The 16,000-nt window shown below is 38.6% G+C and overlaps 2 protein-coding genes across 9 annotated transcripts in view; one reads left to right on the forward strand and one right to left on the reverse strand.

Annotated features, from left to right (window-relative positions):
- GPM6B (glycoprotein M6B) overlaps positions 1-11,024 on the forward strand; it is a 112,205-nt gene extending 101,181 nt beyond the window's left edge. For 4 of the 7 annotated variants that reach the window (XM_027891771.1, XM_027891765.1, XM_027891768.1 and 1 more), the window contains 5 exons: positions 389-545; positions 3,662-3,833; positions 5,701-5,774; positions 6,084-6,149; positions 8,485-11,024. In XM_027891771.1, the coding sequence (XP_027747572.1) occupies positions 389-545; positions 3,662-3,833; positions 5,701-5,774; positions 6,084-6,149; positions 8,485-8,634 (619 nt within the window). In that variant the 3' untranslated portion in view covers positions 8,635-11,024. Of the gene's footprint in view, positions 1-388; positions 546-3,661; positions 3,834-5,700; positions 5,775-6,083; positions 6,150-6,506; positions 6,545-6,852 lie in introns of those variants that run through there. The other 3 variants (XM_027891769.1, XM_027891770.1, XM_027891766.1) reach the window with 3 other exon arrangements.
- A 441-nt stretch (positions 11,025-11,465) lies between these two features.
- OFD1 (OFD1 centriole and centriolar satellite protein) overlaps positions 11,466-16,000 on the reverse strand; it is a 28,007-nt gene continuing 23,472 nt past the window's right edge. For both annotated transcript variants that reach the window (XM_027891754.1, XM_027891755.1), the window contains 4 exons: positions 15,009-15,163; positions 13,960-14,130; positions 12,672-12,742; positions 11,466-11,660 (listed from right to left, as the gene is read on the reverse strand). In XM_027891754.1, coding sequence (XP_027747555.1) covers positions 11,615-11,660; positions 12,672-12,742; positions 13,960-14,130; positions 15,009-15,163 — 443 coding nt within the window. In that variant the 3' untranslated portion in view covers positions 11,466-11,614. The remainder of the gene's footprint in view (positions 11,661-12,671; positions 12,743-13,959; positions 14,131-15,008; positions 15,164-16,000) is intronic.

Genomic DNA, 16,000 nt, shown 5'->3' on the forward strand with positions numbered 1-16,000 from the left:
TTTGCCCATTTCAAAGCCCTGCATTGTCCCTGTCGGACAACACCAAGCTAGGTGTCAGGATCAGTAACAGGAAAAAGAAAACCTCTCTAGTGGAGGTGTGAAACTGCAGCTTTAACCTGGTGAGTAATATTAGTCAGTATAAGGACTGCAGCACAAACAGGGGATGCTCAGGTGGATGCAAGACTAATACACATCTGTATTGCTTACCTGAGAAGTGGGGCAATCACACCAGTGCTCTCCTGCAGCCTGCTTGCTTAAAATGCTAAGGAGCCTTGAACTGTGTTTCTAGAAAAAGAGTCCTCTCTAATTTATTAGGATTTGGGAGGACTGACTTTGTTTTTAGAGGACTGAAATCTAATTATATCTTTTTTTTTCTCTTCCATTGTAGAATACAGCTAATGCAGTATGTAATTTATGGCATTGCATCATTTTTCTTCTTATATGGAATAATCCTTTTGGCAGAAGGTTTTTATACAACAAGTGCTGTGAAGGAGCTGCATGGAGAGTTCAAAACAACAGCCTGTGGCCGCTGCATCAGTGGAATGGTGAGTAGCATCTGAAATGAGAACAGCAGTCTTTGCTGGCTGAAACCTGTTGGGCTTGGTTTGACTCCTACGGTTTTGAACAACAATATATAGCTGCCTTCTTTGTTTAATTTGTTATGGGTGGCCAGGGTCAATCCCTGGTCTTGGTCCTTCTTTGAACTTCAGGAGTGCTTGGTCAAATTGAAATTCTGCAGATAGACTGTTGGGGTGCTGCCGTGGCCTCCCGAGTCATAAAGCTGAACCCACCAGTCTGAACTACACTGGGGGAGGCTGTTAATTTTAAAACACTCAATGCGAGCCAAAATGGATTTTGTGCTTTTAAATATGTAACACTAGTGATGCTTAAAGGCAGAATGTTAAATGGCTGTGGTTTGCAGAGCTATCTAAATATCAAACTGTAATGCCTCTGACTTCCATAGTGAATTGTGCTTGAGTGTCTGGATCCTTCAAACAAACAGTAATGAATGGATGAAGCTTCGCAACATCTTTGCACTTGAGTCAAGTATTGATTTGCAGATGGCAAAAGGCGTACAGATAGAATAGTGACTCTTTTTCACACAGCTGAAACATTTAAAGCCCTAAAGTTACAAGCCATATTCCCTTGGGTATACTTCTGTATTAGAACAAAATTGTAAGCAAGTTTAACTAAAAATAAAACTTCAAATTCTCACCCACATTGTCCCCTAGGGCACACTCTGCAAGAACAGCCATAACTATGTTTCTGAGACAGGATTTCAAAGCTATTACTGAAAATCTGAATTCAAAGCTCATAGTTATGGAGGAAGCTAAGCAGTATGACAGATCGCCCACGGGAAAGTGTGGGTGAAAAGAGAAGAGGCTTTTGATGTGATCATTGCATTTTAATATACAGTCTATATCCTGTACTTAAAAAATATGTACTTTCAGCTGGTTAAATACAAAAGAGATGCATGTTTATTTTCACGAGAGTTAGCAATTTTCCACTGTGCTGTTGGGTACTTACTGAATTTTTCAACAGCTAATAAAAATAAGGCGCCCGATAATTTTCCAGTTAAGCAGCTATTTGCTCACTCTTTTTCTAGCAAGTATGGTCTTCACCAAGGAGCAAAATTAGATCTAAAGCAGTGTTTTTCAAAGATCCAAAATAAAGTAGAAACTTACACGTGTGCATCTCGTCAGTGCAGACAATTGCTTATGCAGCTTAGTAGTTGCAGGCACATGATTGTCAGCTGGTTATACAAACACGTGGAAATATGAGAGAAAACTGTTTTCATATTTGCCCATATTTGTCCACACAGTGAAGGAGAGAATTTACCAACTGAGTAATGGCTTGGAGCTCTGGTAAGACACATTAATGTTTGGCAGTGACAGGAAAAGTGCCTGTATACTGCTGGGTAAAACCCTATAGAACAAGGTTTGCAAGGAGATATAATATTTAACAGAGTAGTGAATGCAGCTGGGTACAGGCGACAAGGTTTTGGACATTGGACATTTTGGACATCTTTTCTTTTGTCTCTGATCAAGAGCTCCTCTACTTCCTTTGTTACATTACTGAGTGAGGTCCTGAAAGGTGTCCCATCTTGCATAAGACAGGCTTCCAGCTTCCCTAAATTATTTGTATTGGCTCTGGTAACACAGAATAGCAATTTCCCACAGTTATCACTTTAAATGTGAGAGTGAGTGTATTTTTTTCTGGCTATTTCTTAAGAGTTAAAGGCTTTGTGCACTTTCTCTCATGCACACTTCCACATACATGTATGCAAACTCATGTTTTATGTATTATGTAGAAATCTTTTAACCTGGCCCACTTGGTCCTTCCCAAAATCCAAAGAGAGGATCCTTAACCCTCACATAAAGCATAAAGGTCTGGTATATGGCACCCTCTGATAGGAAATAAGGTGTTTCAGTTGAGTTGTGTATAAATTGAAGTCTAGCTGGGGTTTTATGGGCCATAGTTTTGCAAGCACTTCCATCTCCTCACACACCACCTTCATTAACCGAAACCTAACCAGTTTGCTCAGCTTTTGCTCTAACGCTTGGGGTATTATTCAGGGTATTATGAGGATGCAAACTTCCACCACTGCAACATTAGTTCAGTCTCTTGGTTCTGGGTCAGACTGACACAACCTCCCCCCTGAGAGCCTTTCCCGTCCTTGCTGTTGTCCTGTGGCACACAAGTTTTAAGTAAGATAGGAGGGCACTGGTGCTTTCCTGGAAGTAAAGCCTTTCCAGTCCACCTACTGTTAAGAGAGAACAGCTACAGCCAATGGTAAAAGGAGAACACGGAGGATGTATCAGCATTCCCCCGCTTTCCAAGTAGGATCCAAATCCTAGTCTCTCCAGGAGGAGGGAGCTAGGAACTGGTGCCAGAGCTACTGTTTTGCCATAAAACTTAGAAGAGGAGGGAAAAGGGAAGGGGCCCATTGGGAGGGGGAAGCTGAAGACTTCCAAAGCAATCAGTTCCCTACATTAAAATCTTACAAAAGAAAATGCACAGAATATTTTTTTTTTTTAAAGAGCAAACCCAAAGCACCAAATTTCAGTGGACAAACCTGTGATTCTCTAAGGGCAGTAACTCATTTGCTTCTTGGCAATGTGTATTATATCAATTGAATCCTTCTAATCTGCTGTTAATGATCATGGTATGTTTGCAAAAAATAGGTATTTTTAAATGTTATATTCCAGATTGATTTCAATAAATCAGAGAGTATGGGAGAACTCTGTGAACATCGATTCACTGTGTTGTTTTTGATTTGCAAGTTGTATAGAAATGCTAGTGTGTTATAGTTAATTAAAAAAAAACACCTCAAATTGATTTTTGTTGGAATTTTATTGGTTTTAGCCTACAAACAGCAGCCCTGCTTAGCAGAGAATCTTGAGAAATCAATGGGCTTCTCTTTCATCTGTTTTCTCGAGCAGGCTGATTAAAAAATGTCTGAATTACTTTCTCAGTAGCACTTAAACTACCAAAGTAATTGTAAACAACGAGAATTCTGATTTTATGTGCTTGGAAATCAAATGTTTTCTTACCTGCATTCTGCAAGTGTGCCTAAAGATTATTTTGAAGCATTTTTAAGGAAAATTCAAATAGTGTTTTCAAAGAATAAATGTAAAGTGTTTGTATTTTCTCTGCCCAGTTTGTTTTCCTCACCTATGTGCTTGGAGTGGCCTGGCTTGGGGTCTTTGGCTTCTCTGCTGTGCCTGTCTTTATGTTCTATAACATATGGTCAACTTGTGAAGTCATCAAGTCTCTTCAGACAAATGTGACGGTTCCAGGAGACCAGATCTGCGTGGATATCAGGCAATACGGTACTCATTTTAATCCTGATTAAACGCTTCATCCTTTCTCCTCGGTCTGCCTTCAGTAGTTTTGTCTCAGCCTTATCAGATGAATCAAATGCAAAAGCATCTTCTATCTCTGAATGCAGTATTACTTTTCTAATTAATTCATATTACAGTGCTCTCTCTCCAGATGCAATCAATTTAACTGAACTGGCAAGTCATTTATCTAAAATGATTTTGTAGCAGTTTCCAATAGTGTAGTATTGGGTTTGAAAATAGATCAGCCTCAAAATAAACTGCTTGGAAACGGTGCTGAGAAACAGATAACCAGACTGTGTTTTTTGAACCCACATACATATATTTTTTCCTTTCAGAAAGTTGTTTTACATGTAAAGATGAAGTTAACACCTGAGCATTGCTCTAACAATTACTTTCAGTTAAAAAACCAAAACCAGGCAATTAAAAGTCTGCCTTAACTAATAATAAATTAATACTGCTTTCTGATGACACACAGAAATCTGAGGGAACTGGGACACTAGCTTAAAATAGGGTTAGGCTTTTCAAGTTGTTCATTCCTTAAGGTGAGTTTTTCCTGAAGTTAATCTTTTCAGTTTCCCTTGTGCAGAAGTTCTTTTGTCACCATTACTTTTGACTTCATTCTAGCTAGCATTTTCTATGAATGTTTCTTTCTTTGGACTAAGTCATTCAAAGCTGAGAAAACGGATTCAGAGTTGACAAAGTAAGAAAGCTTGGTTTTGCTCTCCTGTCCAGGTAAGTCTGGTAGAAAGAAAGATACTAATTTTAAAAACAAGAAGTCTCCAGATCAATTGAATGTTTTCATCCTGTTTTATAGCAGCTGACAGCAAGAGGCTGGGAAGACATTTCCTTCAGCAGCAAAGCCTAGGACTGAAGGGAGATGTGCTCCTCCACTTTCCTGCTCCTCCTGGTTGTTTTGCAGCTGTATTAGTGCAGTATAGGGCTGTATTGTTGCTCTGATCAGTAAAATCATCTGGGTTTCAAAGCATGATGGGAGAGAGCAGCTCCTTAACAGGAGCTTGTTACTGTCACTGAACTGTCCTCACATTTTTGGGTGGAAGTGGTAGCTAAAAGGCTTCTTCAAGAGAAGAATTTGACTTTAAAGTAAATCCTGTAAAATCTTTTTGAAATTATTCAATGACCTGCTGCCTATGGAGTTGCTAATTCCAACCAGCTGGGTTCAAACGCAAAGTTGTATGGGGAGACAAATTGGTTTTCTCCTAATTCAAATGGGTTTTGCTTAAGCTTTACATCTGTTACAGGCCTAAAAGTTTAGGTTATTTCAGATCTGGTAGATCCTGTTGACTTTTCAGACTTCCAATTGTGTAAGAAAAGTGACTGGCAGTAAATGAGGTGCATCAGACTGAATTTTCTTGTAGCAGTGTTCACTTGATGCTTTTTACCTATTAGAACTAAACCAGAAAAAAATCCCGTAATTCTTCCCTCTAGCTCCAAATTCACACTCTTCCACAGTAGTTACTTGTTCAAGTAGAACTTAATCTAGTAAGTGCTATCCTGAAAAGTGCCAAGTACCTCTGAGATGCAGATTCTCTGCTCGGTGCTGAGTGGGGAGTAGGCAGCATGCAACTGGACCCAAAGTGCAAAAACTCAACCGTTTGGCTGCCATATGGGAAAACCACATCTGAGAACATGCCTTGGCAGCAAGCCTTGGTGTAAGGAGAAAGCATAACTTGAGGGAGTTGTTTTAATCCTTCCTGCCAACTCAAAGCTGTACTGGTCAATGCGCAGATGCCCAGAATGGGAACACAACTGGCAAGTGGGTGGAAGAGATGAGAGAGGAACAGAAAGTGTGTGTTGGTTGCTAAAATTAGTGATTTCTTTTGCTGTGGTATTTCAGGTATTATCCCTTGGAATGCTGTACCTGGCAAAGCCTGTGGCCCGATTTTAGAGAACATCTGCAACACAAATGAGGTACAGAAACATAACCTGTGTGCAGCTTTTGCCTACAAGTTACATGGGCACCATGTAATAAATACCTTGATGAAAGTTTTTGGAGAGAATTCATATAGTAGTATAAAGAATTGCATTAAACACAACCCTGAAATAATTGTTAAGTCATCCATAAAAAATGAAAATTATTTCAGAACATTTTCATTTCCTAAAGGTTTGCTATCTTGCTACAAAGATAGGTTTATTATCATTATTTTCTAGAACACTTGAAATGCATTTTATACTATCCTAATGAATTACTTCAATTTTTTTAACATGTTTTTTCTTTAGTTCTACATGTCTTATCACCTGTTCATTGTGGCTTGTGCTGGAGCTGGTGCCACTGTCATAGCATTGGTGGGTAGTATTTTTTGGTTTTATTATGTAAAATGTTCATTTCAGGCTTAAGATGTTTTAAGATTAAATTTTGTGTATATTAAAAATAGCGATACTAGACATTAAGGAGAGTGAGCTGTAATCACCATTATTTGCTGCTATGGTTCGGTCATTATAAGTCAGCAAGTCCCCAACTTTTGCTTTAAGAAGTCATCTTAACCTGCCTCCCACATACTTAAAAAAAAAATTACTCACATGTCCTTTGAAAATCCTACTTCTACCCACTACTTCTTCCTTTATGTCCACTATTTATTTTCATTTTTGGAGTTTATTTGATCAGCCATTTGTAACCTCTTGGTTTTTTTTGTCTGGACCCAGGCAGATTGACTAGTCCAAGCCTGCAATGCCAGTTACAGGTAGCAGTTGGGAAAAGGGATGTTAACAAGATGACTTGCTTCCTATGTCTAACGCCTTTTTTAGCGGCCAGCTTCTAACCTTGTGCCAGCCAAACCCAGGTGTAACGCTCAAAATTTGTTGACAGAATAGCCTTGGGTCTATTTTGGGCTATCCTCCCCAGATAAATGGCAGGTTATTTATCTTGCATCTTCACCCTGGATGAAGCTCAGAACAACGTCTGTTGTAAAAGTATCGACAGTTGCCCAAGTGGGCTTGAGCCGTCACCTTGTTGTATCTTACTCTCCTGTATTTTGTTCTCTTCCACCAGCTGATCTACATGATGGCTACTACATATAACTATGCTGTTTTGAAGTTTAAGAGTCGGGAAGATTGCTGCACTAAATTCTAAATTGTATAAGCCCAGTAAAGAGCTGCATTGCGTAGCTTGAAATACCACTGACACCCTAGGCTAAAAGTCTAGCTTTCTGAATTTTGTTACAGTAATTGTAAATAGCTTCAGTAAGCATCGTTTAGCTTATCAGATTAATAAAATGACTTCTTGTATATGAACTATGATGTGGACGAGATCTGGCTATTTTTTTTATGTTGAGAGGATTCAGTTACTGTAGGGGTGTTTATAAAGCATCCTTCTGAAAAGGGGATGTTTTCATTTCAAGTCTCCAATTGCTTTCTAACAGTCATCTCAAACAAATACTGGAATAGTTCAGGGTCAGAATTATTAATTTATTCTTTAGCATGGAAGCCAAATACAATACCCCCAAGCATACAAAATATATATGATGCAAAAGCAAAGGAATAATAAAGTAGTGCCAGTCTTTTTTTGGCAGAGACCAGGTATTATGAATTAATTTGCTTATAGTTCCAAGTGATTCCATGGATGATGAAGTCAATTCTTTTCTCTTACTCCAAGTAATTGTCAAATCATGCTCTTTCTGGAAGAAAATATATCCTTGTCTTAGCTCTGCGTAAAACAATCACATTCTTTCTTTTGGACCCTGAACTACTAAGAAATGGTACATAAATTGCTTTTGTTCTTGTGTGGCTGCACTTTAGTAACTGATTTCTCAGTAGCCAGATCTCAAAAATGTAAGTATGACTGCACGGGAAGCAAAACCATGCATAGATCACAGGGAACTTTTTACACTTTTGGGGGAAAAAAAAGAAGTGAATCAGTGTTTTCAAATATAGATGTTTTTGCATGAAGTATGGGGAAAAAGAAGTTGGCAAGAGACAAATGCACAAATCAGAAAAAAAATCTACACAATAATTAAAAAAAAGAGAACCGTTTGTTATATACAATGTAAAACTCTTCACCTGAGGTTGGACAATGGAAGTTTAAAATGTAGCTATAAAAATACAGGATTAAGACTTCTTAACTCAGAGATTGCATGCTTTTGCTTAGTTTTGGACTCATACTTTGATGTTTAATTTTTCAATGTGTTAATGTAGCCTTGTTCGCGTAAATAAAACGGCTCACAGTTTCAGGTTTTTTCCATGGGGAGGGTGGAATTCTCATCTGCTTGTTGGGGAAAAAGAGCTACCAGGCTCTGGGCTTGGATATGGATAAACACCACAACCTTAGAAAGCAGTTCTTCTGAGCACCTCGTAGTTTACAGATTACGTGTATTACCACGTACAAAACTGTTTTCCTGCTTCCCCCATTCTGCGTTTTAATTGATCCGTATGACTCTGTAGCTCTTTTTAATATTGTTATACTAACTTTCTCTGAATTGTGAATAACCAACTGAATTTTTAGCATGCCAAATTCTAGAGATCTTTGAAAATAGCCTCTGTGCTTGTTTTAATAACAGAATGCTTATTAACGTAGAATAACTTGGTTTTTTGGTTGTTATTTTAAAAAGCGTCTATTAATCTAACTACCAGCTTGCTTTGCCTCTTGACATGCTCACTCGCCATCATGCTCACCCTTCTCTTCCAGATCCACTTCCTCATGATACTGTCTTCTAACTGGGCCTACTTAAAGGATGCAAGCAAAATGCAGGCCTACCAAGATATCAAAGCAAAAGAAGAGCAGGAGCTTCAGGATATCCAGTCTCGGTCAAAAGAGCAACTCAATTCTTACACATAAATGTTTGCCACAGTAATTCAGCAGAAGAGTTCCGTAGCTCTGACAAATCAGCAAATAGCTGCTCTGCAGTACAGATGTGTGTCTACCAAACAAAATTAGAGAGAAGTGCAAAAGCTTCACATTCCAGCTCCTGGAACACTTTAATAGGGAAATCTTCCCATGGGTAATCTTCCATCCTTTCATGCAGAGAATGGAGGATTTATTCCAGGCATTTTAAAAGGCAACACTTTAAAAAAGTGACCAAATTATTCTTCTTTGAGACTTTTGGTGTTTAACATTTGACTTGTTGTACAGCATCATGTCCTGCACAAAACTGTAGCAGGTGCTCCAAACCAGCAGGCCGGAGATCTGTGCAGACCTCAGGCACAGGCACGTGCACGGCGTGTGACTGAGTGTCTCCCAAACAAACCTGTGGCCAGCTGGGATTCCTGATGTAGGCTCCTGCTTAGTGAGGCACAGCTGCAGCATCTCCCAAATTGCAAGGAGGTTGTCTTGGAATGTGGGCCACAGGAGCAGCGTGCCACACTTGTCCATGATGAAGCCGTCACGTCCCTGTGCTTACCTGAGTGTTGAGCAGATGTCCCAAGTTTTAATCTTTTTATTAACTATTTAATGGAATGTAGACCCCTGGATCTGGATAATGATCCCCTTCTTTGAAAATAAATGTCAGCTTTGCCTTAATATTTATTTTCTATAAATGTCTTAGCATTTATATAGTGGCAGGAGACCATTATCCTACATTTTAAGTAAGTGAAAAGTGTTACCTTATTAAAATGACACTGATTTGACTAATCCAAATGAGCGGATGAGAAAGTTTGCAGAGTTTTACACAAACAATAAAAATTACAGCCATAAAAAAGTAATACAGGATGTCCACCTTTTTCTATCTTGGTGCTTAGCAAATTTATAGTCAGTGCTTATGTGTTTTCCTTTTTACAAATTAATTAGCACACTAAAAAAACGTGGTGTTCAGAAAAAAACAACAAAACATAAACAAACGAACTGGTGCCATTTTAAAGTCATTTCCCATAGAAGTCTGCCTTCTAATTAATGTTTTTTTTCAGAAGCATTCAGTGATATCTTGAGTATTAGTGATGGTATATTTGGTGTTTGTTCTATATGATATATATATATATATATATAAATGTTGGGGGGGAAAAGTAAAAATACATCATTCATTTGAGAAAATTAAATATTCAAGTCATACCCCTGCTAAGCTGATGTGTGGTTTGATAGCTCTGTTTGTTGAATATACATCAAAGGAAGCACAAATTCCTTCAAATCAGTACTATGAGAAAAGGCATTTTTGGGGGGTATTAACTTCAACTATAATTTTTTTGTTAAATATTGAAGTCTAATTTGACAGTTTCAAAAAAGGGGCAAAGTTGATTGATGTAGAGCAAATATGACAAAATAGCCTAGTGTATGTTCTTACCTGTTGCATGAAGGAGACATTTCTACAGCAATGCAGGTGATGTTCTAGCCCAGTGTTTGCATAAGGGTAATAATGGAGGCAGTGTCTTAAAGCCTAATTCTTTTCTAATTCAGTGTAGCTATTACTGGGAGTTTTTGAAGTTTTGTTTAAGTAGTCTAATATTTTTATGTAAAGAGCATTAAATTTTGCTATGTATAAATTTTTGTAACCTAACAGTGAATCAATATTTTCTATCAGTGCCAAGGGCTTCCTGTAGTTACATCCAAGTGTTAAAATAAATATTTGTAGATAATAGACAACACTTGTGTATGCTTATTTGAAAACAGACCTACAGCTACTCCATGGCAGTGCATCTCTAGGCTTTTTGTCTCTATCCGAAGTGAAACACGTTGTGTTCCCTAGTCCCCCCTCCCTCCTGCAGGGGAAGGGGATGCCCTGTAGGTGCACCCTGCAGCGTGGTGAGGCAGCCAGTGTGTCTAGCATGAAGTAGTGGTAGTTGTTCCAGGCCAGCATAATGCAACAAGCACTACCCGTCCCATTCCTGACATCGAACAGGAGGAGTTTCTCAGAAATTTTGTGACGGCCAACGTGGCTGCAACAGCAAATTAAGCAGCATGTAAAATTAAGACTAGCCACCATCTCACGTTTTAGCTCCATTTCAAAAAGCAAAGTTTGTATCTGTCACGTTTTTGGTACGTTGTGTTTCAACATCCAGTGAATTCAAGACAGAGCTTTGTTTTTTGCCCCTAAATTCTGTCAAACTTGGCTTCATGTTCTTGTAGTTAGATCAAGATGAGCAGCCTCAAATGCAGTGCAAGTTGTAATATATGCTGCCACCCAAAATTACTTCATTGATAAAAACTTACTGTATTTTATACTGTAAATAAAGTTTAATGATCTTGCCTATAATCTACCTACAAAATACAAAGCTTAAATAAAGATGAGTTAAATAGCATTTTTATTTTAATCTCTCCGTTCTGGGCTGGTTAATACCAACAAGGTGATACATGAGATGGACTGCTTTTGGAAGTAGTCACTGCCCCTACCACAGCAGCAGAATGGGCACATTAGTTTGCGTCTGTCACACTCGACACTCTGAAACTGTGCATGCCAAGTGTCTCCATGGGACACCTTTAAAAGCAGATGATGATGACTGAATGTTTTGTTGCCTGCACACAGTTACTTTCACTCACACATTGTGCCATTTGGAGGAGAAGGGGTTGGGGGGGTGGAGGTTGTCAAAATTTCCAGGAATTCAGTGCCAAAACAAACCTACCCAAACATACTGATCAGTTTCTGTTCTCTGATTTGTCCTTTCTAACCCCACCCAAGGGTTTTCTCCTGGATTAGTGGCACATCAGGACTCACTGTTTTAAGTCAGTGACTGAAGTGATGAGATGGCTCAAAATCAGCTTTATTAATTTATAATTACACAGCCTGCAGCATTGGTGCCTAACATTTATACAACTTTTTACAGGCAGAAAGCTGTTTTAACAATGTCTTTCTTATCAGAATAATAAAAATTAAAAAATCAGTAGCTATTGTTCACCAGAAGCTTTCATCCATGTCTCCGTGAGAAATGTCTGCAACACTGTATTGACAGAGAGAGAAAGTGGTATGAGTCCAAAGTAGTTTCTTAACTCTCTTTTTAAAATGAGTATCAATATTTAAGAGACTGCCTCTGTTGCAATTCTCTTGATGTTTCAGTGAACTAATGGCAATAATCCAGCCCTTAAGGGTGAGAATTCGGGCCTTCATTAACTAAAAGCCATCTCTCAAAAAGCAGAACTATCTATCTGCTGCTTCTGTAGTGTGAAAACAACACTAGTGGTGCCACCTCAGGAACACCAGGGTAGGGTCTGCTGTGTTCAACAGCACTTTAAAGGTACGGATAATAATGAGTCATTACTACAGTTATGGTGAGTCTTTAGGGCTTTAGTTTTTTTTAATTGCTCCACCTTTTTTGCTTATTTTCAGTTCTACATCTTCAAATAAACTGAAACACTTGATAGGAGGTTGTTTGATTTTTTCCCTTGCAAGCAACTAAAACCTACATATACTTATTTATCAACGCCTAGAGAGAACCAGAGGAAATGCCCGGGCTGTCTTAACTCAGTGCAGCCAGGCAGAATCTTTGAAAAAAGCATGTTAAAAGTCCATGATGCTACTGATAAATCAAAGCTAGAGTCAATGCTAGTAACAGTCTAGGGGCAAGGTGCAGTGCAGACAAACCTTCACACATGGGGTCATCACCCAAGAGGAATTCCTCATCAGCTCACTGCAAAGGAATTTGGATCCTGCTCAGTTGCAGATAAAAAGTTGTAACTGCAACAGCTGTTACTGAAACAGATCATTGAATGCAGCTCCCAGATGTGAACTCCACATAGTGCTTAACTTGCACATAGTAAGAATTGAAAGGATCCTCATTTTTCCAATATATTTGCTCTTGACTGCAAATTTATTTTGATTTTTAAGGAGGCAAATGTCTCTTAACAGTAATTCATATTATAACTATTTATTAATTTGAAGTAATAGTAATTAGTAGTAATTAAAATTTTGGATTAGTATGGAGTAGTAGAAATTATTAATACATGAGCCTCACCTGTCATCCTTTTCACTAGACAGAAGTCCCTCTGAACGTGATACTTCTCCTATTTCTTCTTTTTTTGAATCCTGGCAACCAAGAGAAAAAACACACTTTTTATAACTGGTTCTTAAGTCAAAGTGTGACTCTATTAATAATATCAGTATTTTTAAGAGACCTACCCTATGTCTACAAATACTACATTGAATCTAGAATAGTAACACTTTGGAAATTCAGAGTGGAATCGTGTGAACAAAGCATCCTGCATTCCTTCAGTGAAGTAATGTCCACCCATACCTCTTCTTTACTGTCAAATGTTCCACTTTGCCAGAATAAATTCTATTAGTTTTGCTAATGGAACTCAAACTGACTTGTGTAGATTCAAACTGTATTTAAACACAGCTTAAACTAAAAATTGAGTACATTTAAATCACAGAATATGCTGAGTTGGAAGGAACCCTCAAGGATCATCGAGTCCAACTCCTGGCTCTACACAGGACCATCCCCCAAGACTCACACCATGTACCCAAGAGAATCATCCAAATGCTTCTTAAACTCTGTCAGGCTTGGTGCTATGACCACTTCCCTGGGAGCCTATTCCAGTGCCCAACCACCCTCTGGCTGAAGAACTTTTTTCTAATATCCAACCTAAACCTCCCCTGACACAACTACAGGCCATTCCCTCAGGCTCTGTCACTGTCGCCACAGAGAAGAGATCAGTGCCTGTCCCTCCTCTTCCCCTCCCAGGGAAGTTGTAACTGCAATGAGGTCTCCTCTCAGTCTCCTCCAGGCTGAACAGACCGTGACCTCAGCCACTCCCCATATGGCTTCCCCTCAAGGCCCTTCACCATCTTCACTGTCCTCCTTTGGACACTCTCTAACAGCTTAATATCTTTCCTATATTGTGGTGCCCAAAACTGCCCACAATATCCAAGGTGAGGCCACCCCAGTGCAGAGCAGAGCAGGACGATCCCCTCTCTCAACCAGCTGGAGATGGTATGCCTGACGCTCCCCAGGACACGGTTGGCCCTCTTACTGTCCTAGTACCTAAAAAAAACCAAAGTAACAAACTCCCTGCCCAGAGTACACCATCAAGCCTTACAGAAGAAAGTTTTCAGTGTTTTTTCTTTTGGATCATCACACTTTTTCCACTACAAATTCAAACACTCTGCTCTGCAGGTTGTTACATAAAGTTTCTAAATGAAGAAAAAACTGAAATGCGAGTATTGTTTTCATTCTAAGCATGCCCAGCAAGACACAAATTCACTCAATAATATTTCTGAGACCATGTTTTGATGATAATCACCTTGTTTGACAGATTCTGCTCTCTGCTCTGCTGAATTATTCTCATGTATTTTTCTAATGGATTTGGAGGAGGATCCTTTACATGATCTTCAGCACCAGAATTGCTATTCACAGATTTTACTCCCTCCTTGTCTTCTTTTTCTTCACCTATTGTTACTGAGTCTTGCTTATACTTAAAGACACAAAAAAGCAAAATTAAATACTGATCAGAAAAATACCTTTATACCTTAATGCCTGCACTATGTGCAGGATTTCATGTTAACTTCAGTACAACACATCAGTCTAAACAGCATTAAACTTATCACGTGCCATTCAAGATGAAATGTTAAGCCATTGCTTCCATTCAAAAAGTGATATTCAGGAAATCCCACTCTAACCCTGTCTGGAAGTCCAAGATGCTGTGGGGCCTGAGGCTGCAAGTGTGACAGCTGCGTGTGAACTGAAAATGATGAGCAGGCACAGACATGCAAGTTTCCTGAAGTGCCTCATTTGCTGCTGCCAAGGGTTGTGTGACCGTGTCTGATCAGTACCAACCACTGCACTGAATCAAATTAAACAATTTAGGGCTGAGGAGAGGAATATTAAATGGTCAGGAGTGAAAAGTAAGTTTTACACAGGACCTAGAAATCCAGAACACTACTTAAACATATGTTAATAAACACTACTTAAACAAAGACTAATTAACAGATGGACATTAACATGTTCTGGTGGTGTCCCACCTGCACTGATCCAGGCTACAAAGACAGTGAATGTATAGCTTGTTCCAATTGCCTGGTGACAGTGGCCTTCCAAGTTTTGGCCATAAAACCGTAGCTTTCAGTTACATGAAGCATGGAAGGAAAAGCATGTGTTTCCAGTGAAAAAGTTACTTGGCATAAGGAGACATTCTAACAAGACTCTGGTTAATCACACAAGTACATAAAATAACTTAGCCTCTGGTACTTTCGCTTCATAGAATAAAATCTATTTTTTAACCAAGTGGCACACATAGCAATCCTAAAATGCAGGGCACTACAAAGCTGCATTACTGTCAGAAATTTATTAAATTACCACGTCTTCGCTAAGCTTTTCCACTTCTTCTTGCTCGCTTTCCAAAGCTTCCTGTTGTTCTCTCTCTCTCCTTTCTTCTCTTGCTGTTGTTTCTTCTTTTAAGTTTTCCTCAACTTCTCTGTTCTGTTCTTCAATCTGTCTTTGATCCAGCATCGCTGTGAAAAATTATTTCAACATCTGTCATCTGATTTATGTAGTTCAGTAATTGCTACAAGAGCATACAAATAAGTACCAGGTTCCTGTAAACCAATAATAGTAAATGAAAAACAACTGTATATACTGTTTATACATACACCAAAATTATTCTTGGACATTGGGTGATGATTTTTCCCTCTGAACATTTTCAGCCTGATATATTAAGCAGCAGAGCCAAAGTAGAGGCCAGAGAGTGGACAACTCTATGCACTTCCCGTTCCTCTCATGGGCATTCTCATTAAACTTTTGTTATTTCAAAGTGTATTTTATTATATTCTTCCCTCTCTGCAATGTGATTGGATACAATTTTTTATATTCATAGAGCAAAGTACTTAAAACCCCTTTGTGATTTATTGCAGGACACACTGCTGATGTGACCAGTGTATTTAAAGAGCTGTCTGCATAAAACAGCATCAGGTAGTAATGAGAGGGGCAAACTTAAGTACTGGGAATCATGAGATGCTAGAAAGGTCTTCTTTAAATAAAAATAATCATAATGCTTCCATCTAGAACAATCAGAAAAGCAGCACATGCTGACTGAAATCATCCTCATCTACCCAAACAATTAGAACAGTCTTGTGATAATACAGTTCACCAATAAAGTCAAAAGAAACAAAAAACAGATAAGCAGTACATAAAATACTTTAACTACATAAAGTACTTTAAACCAAAACATTTCATGTCTTATTTCTATCAAGAACAAAAATTATATGTAATAGCTATTTTAAAGATAAGAAAAAATCAAATCACCTCTGCAGAAGCTGGACAGGGGGGTGGGACAGTGGCAAAATATTAAA

The sequence above is a fragment of the Empidonax traillii genome, unplaced genomic scaffold, assembly GCF_003031625.1.
Source record: "Empidonax traillii isolate 1590-97213 ecotype Southwest subspecies unplaced genomic scaffold, ASM303162v1 scaffold329:size853407, whole genome shotgun sequence".
In the NCBI taxonomy this organism is placed as follows: domain Eukaryota; kingdom Metazoa; phylum Chordata; class Aves; order Passeriformes; family Tyrannidae; genus Empidonax; species Empidonax traillii.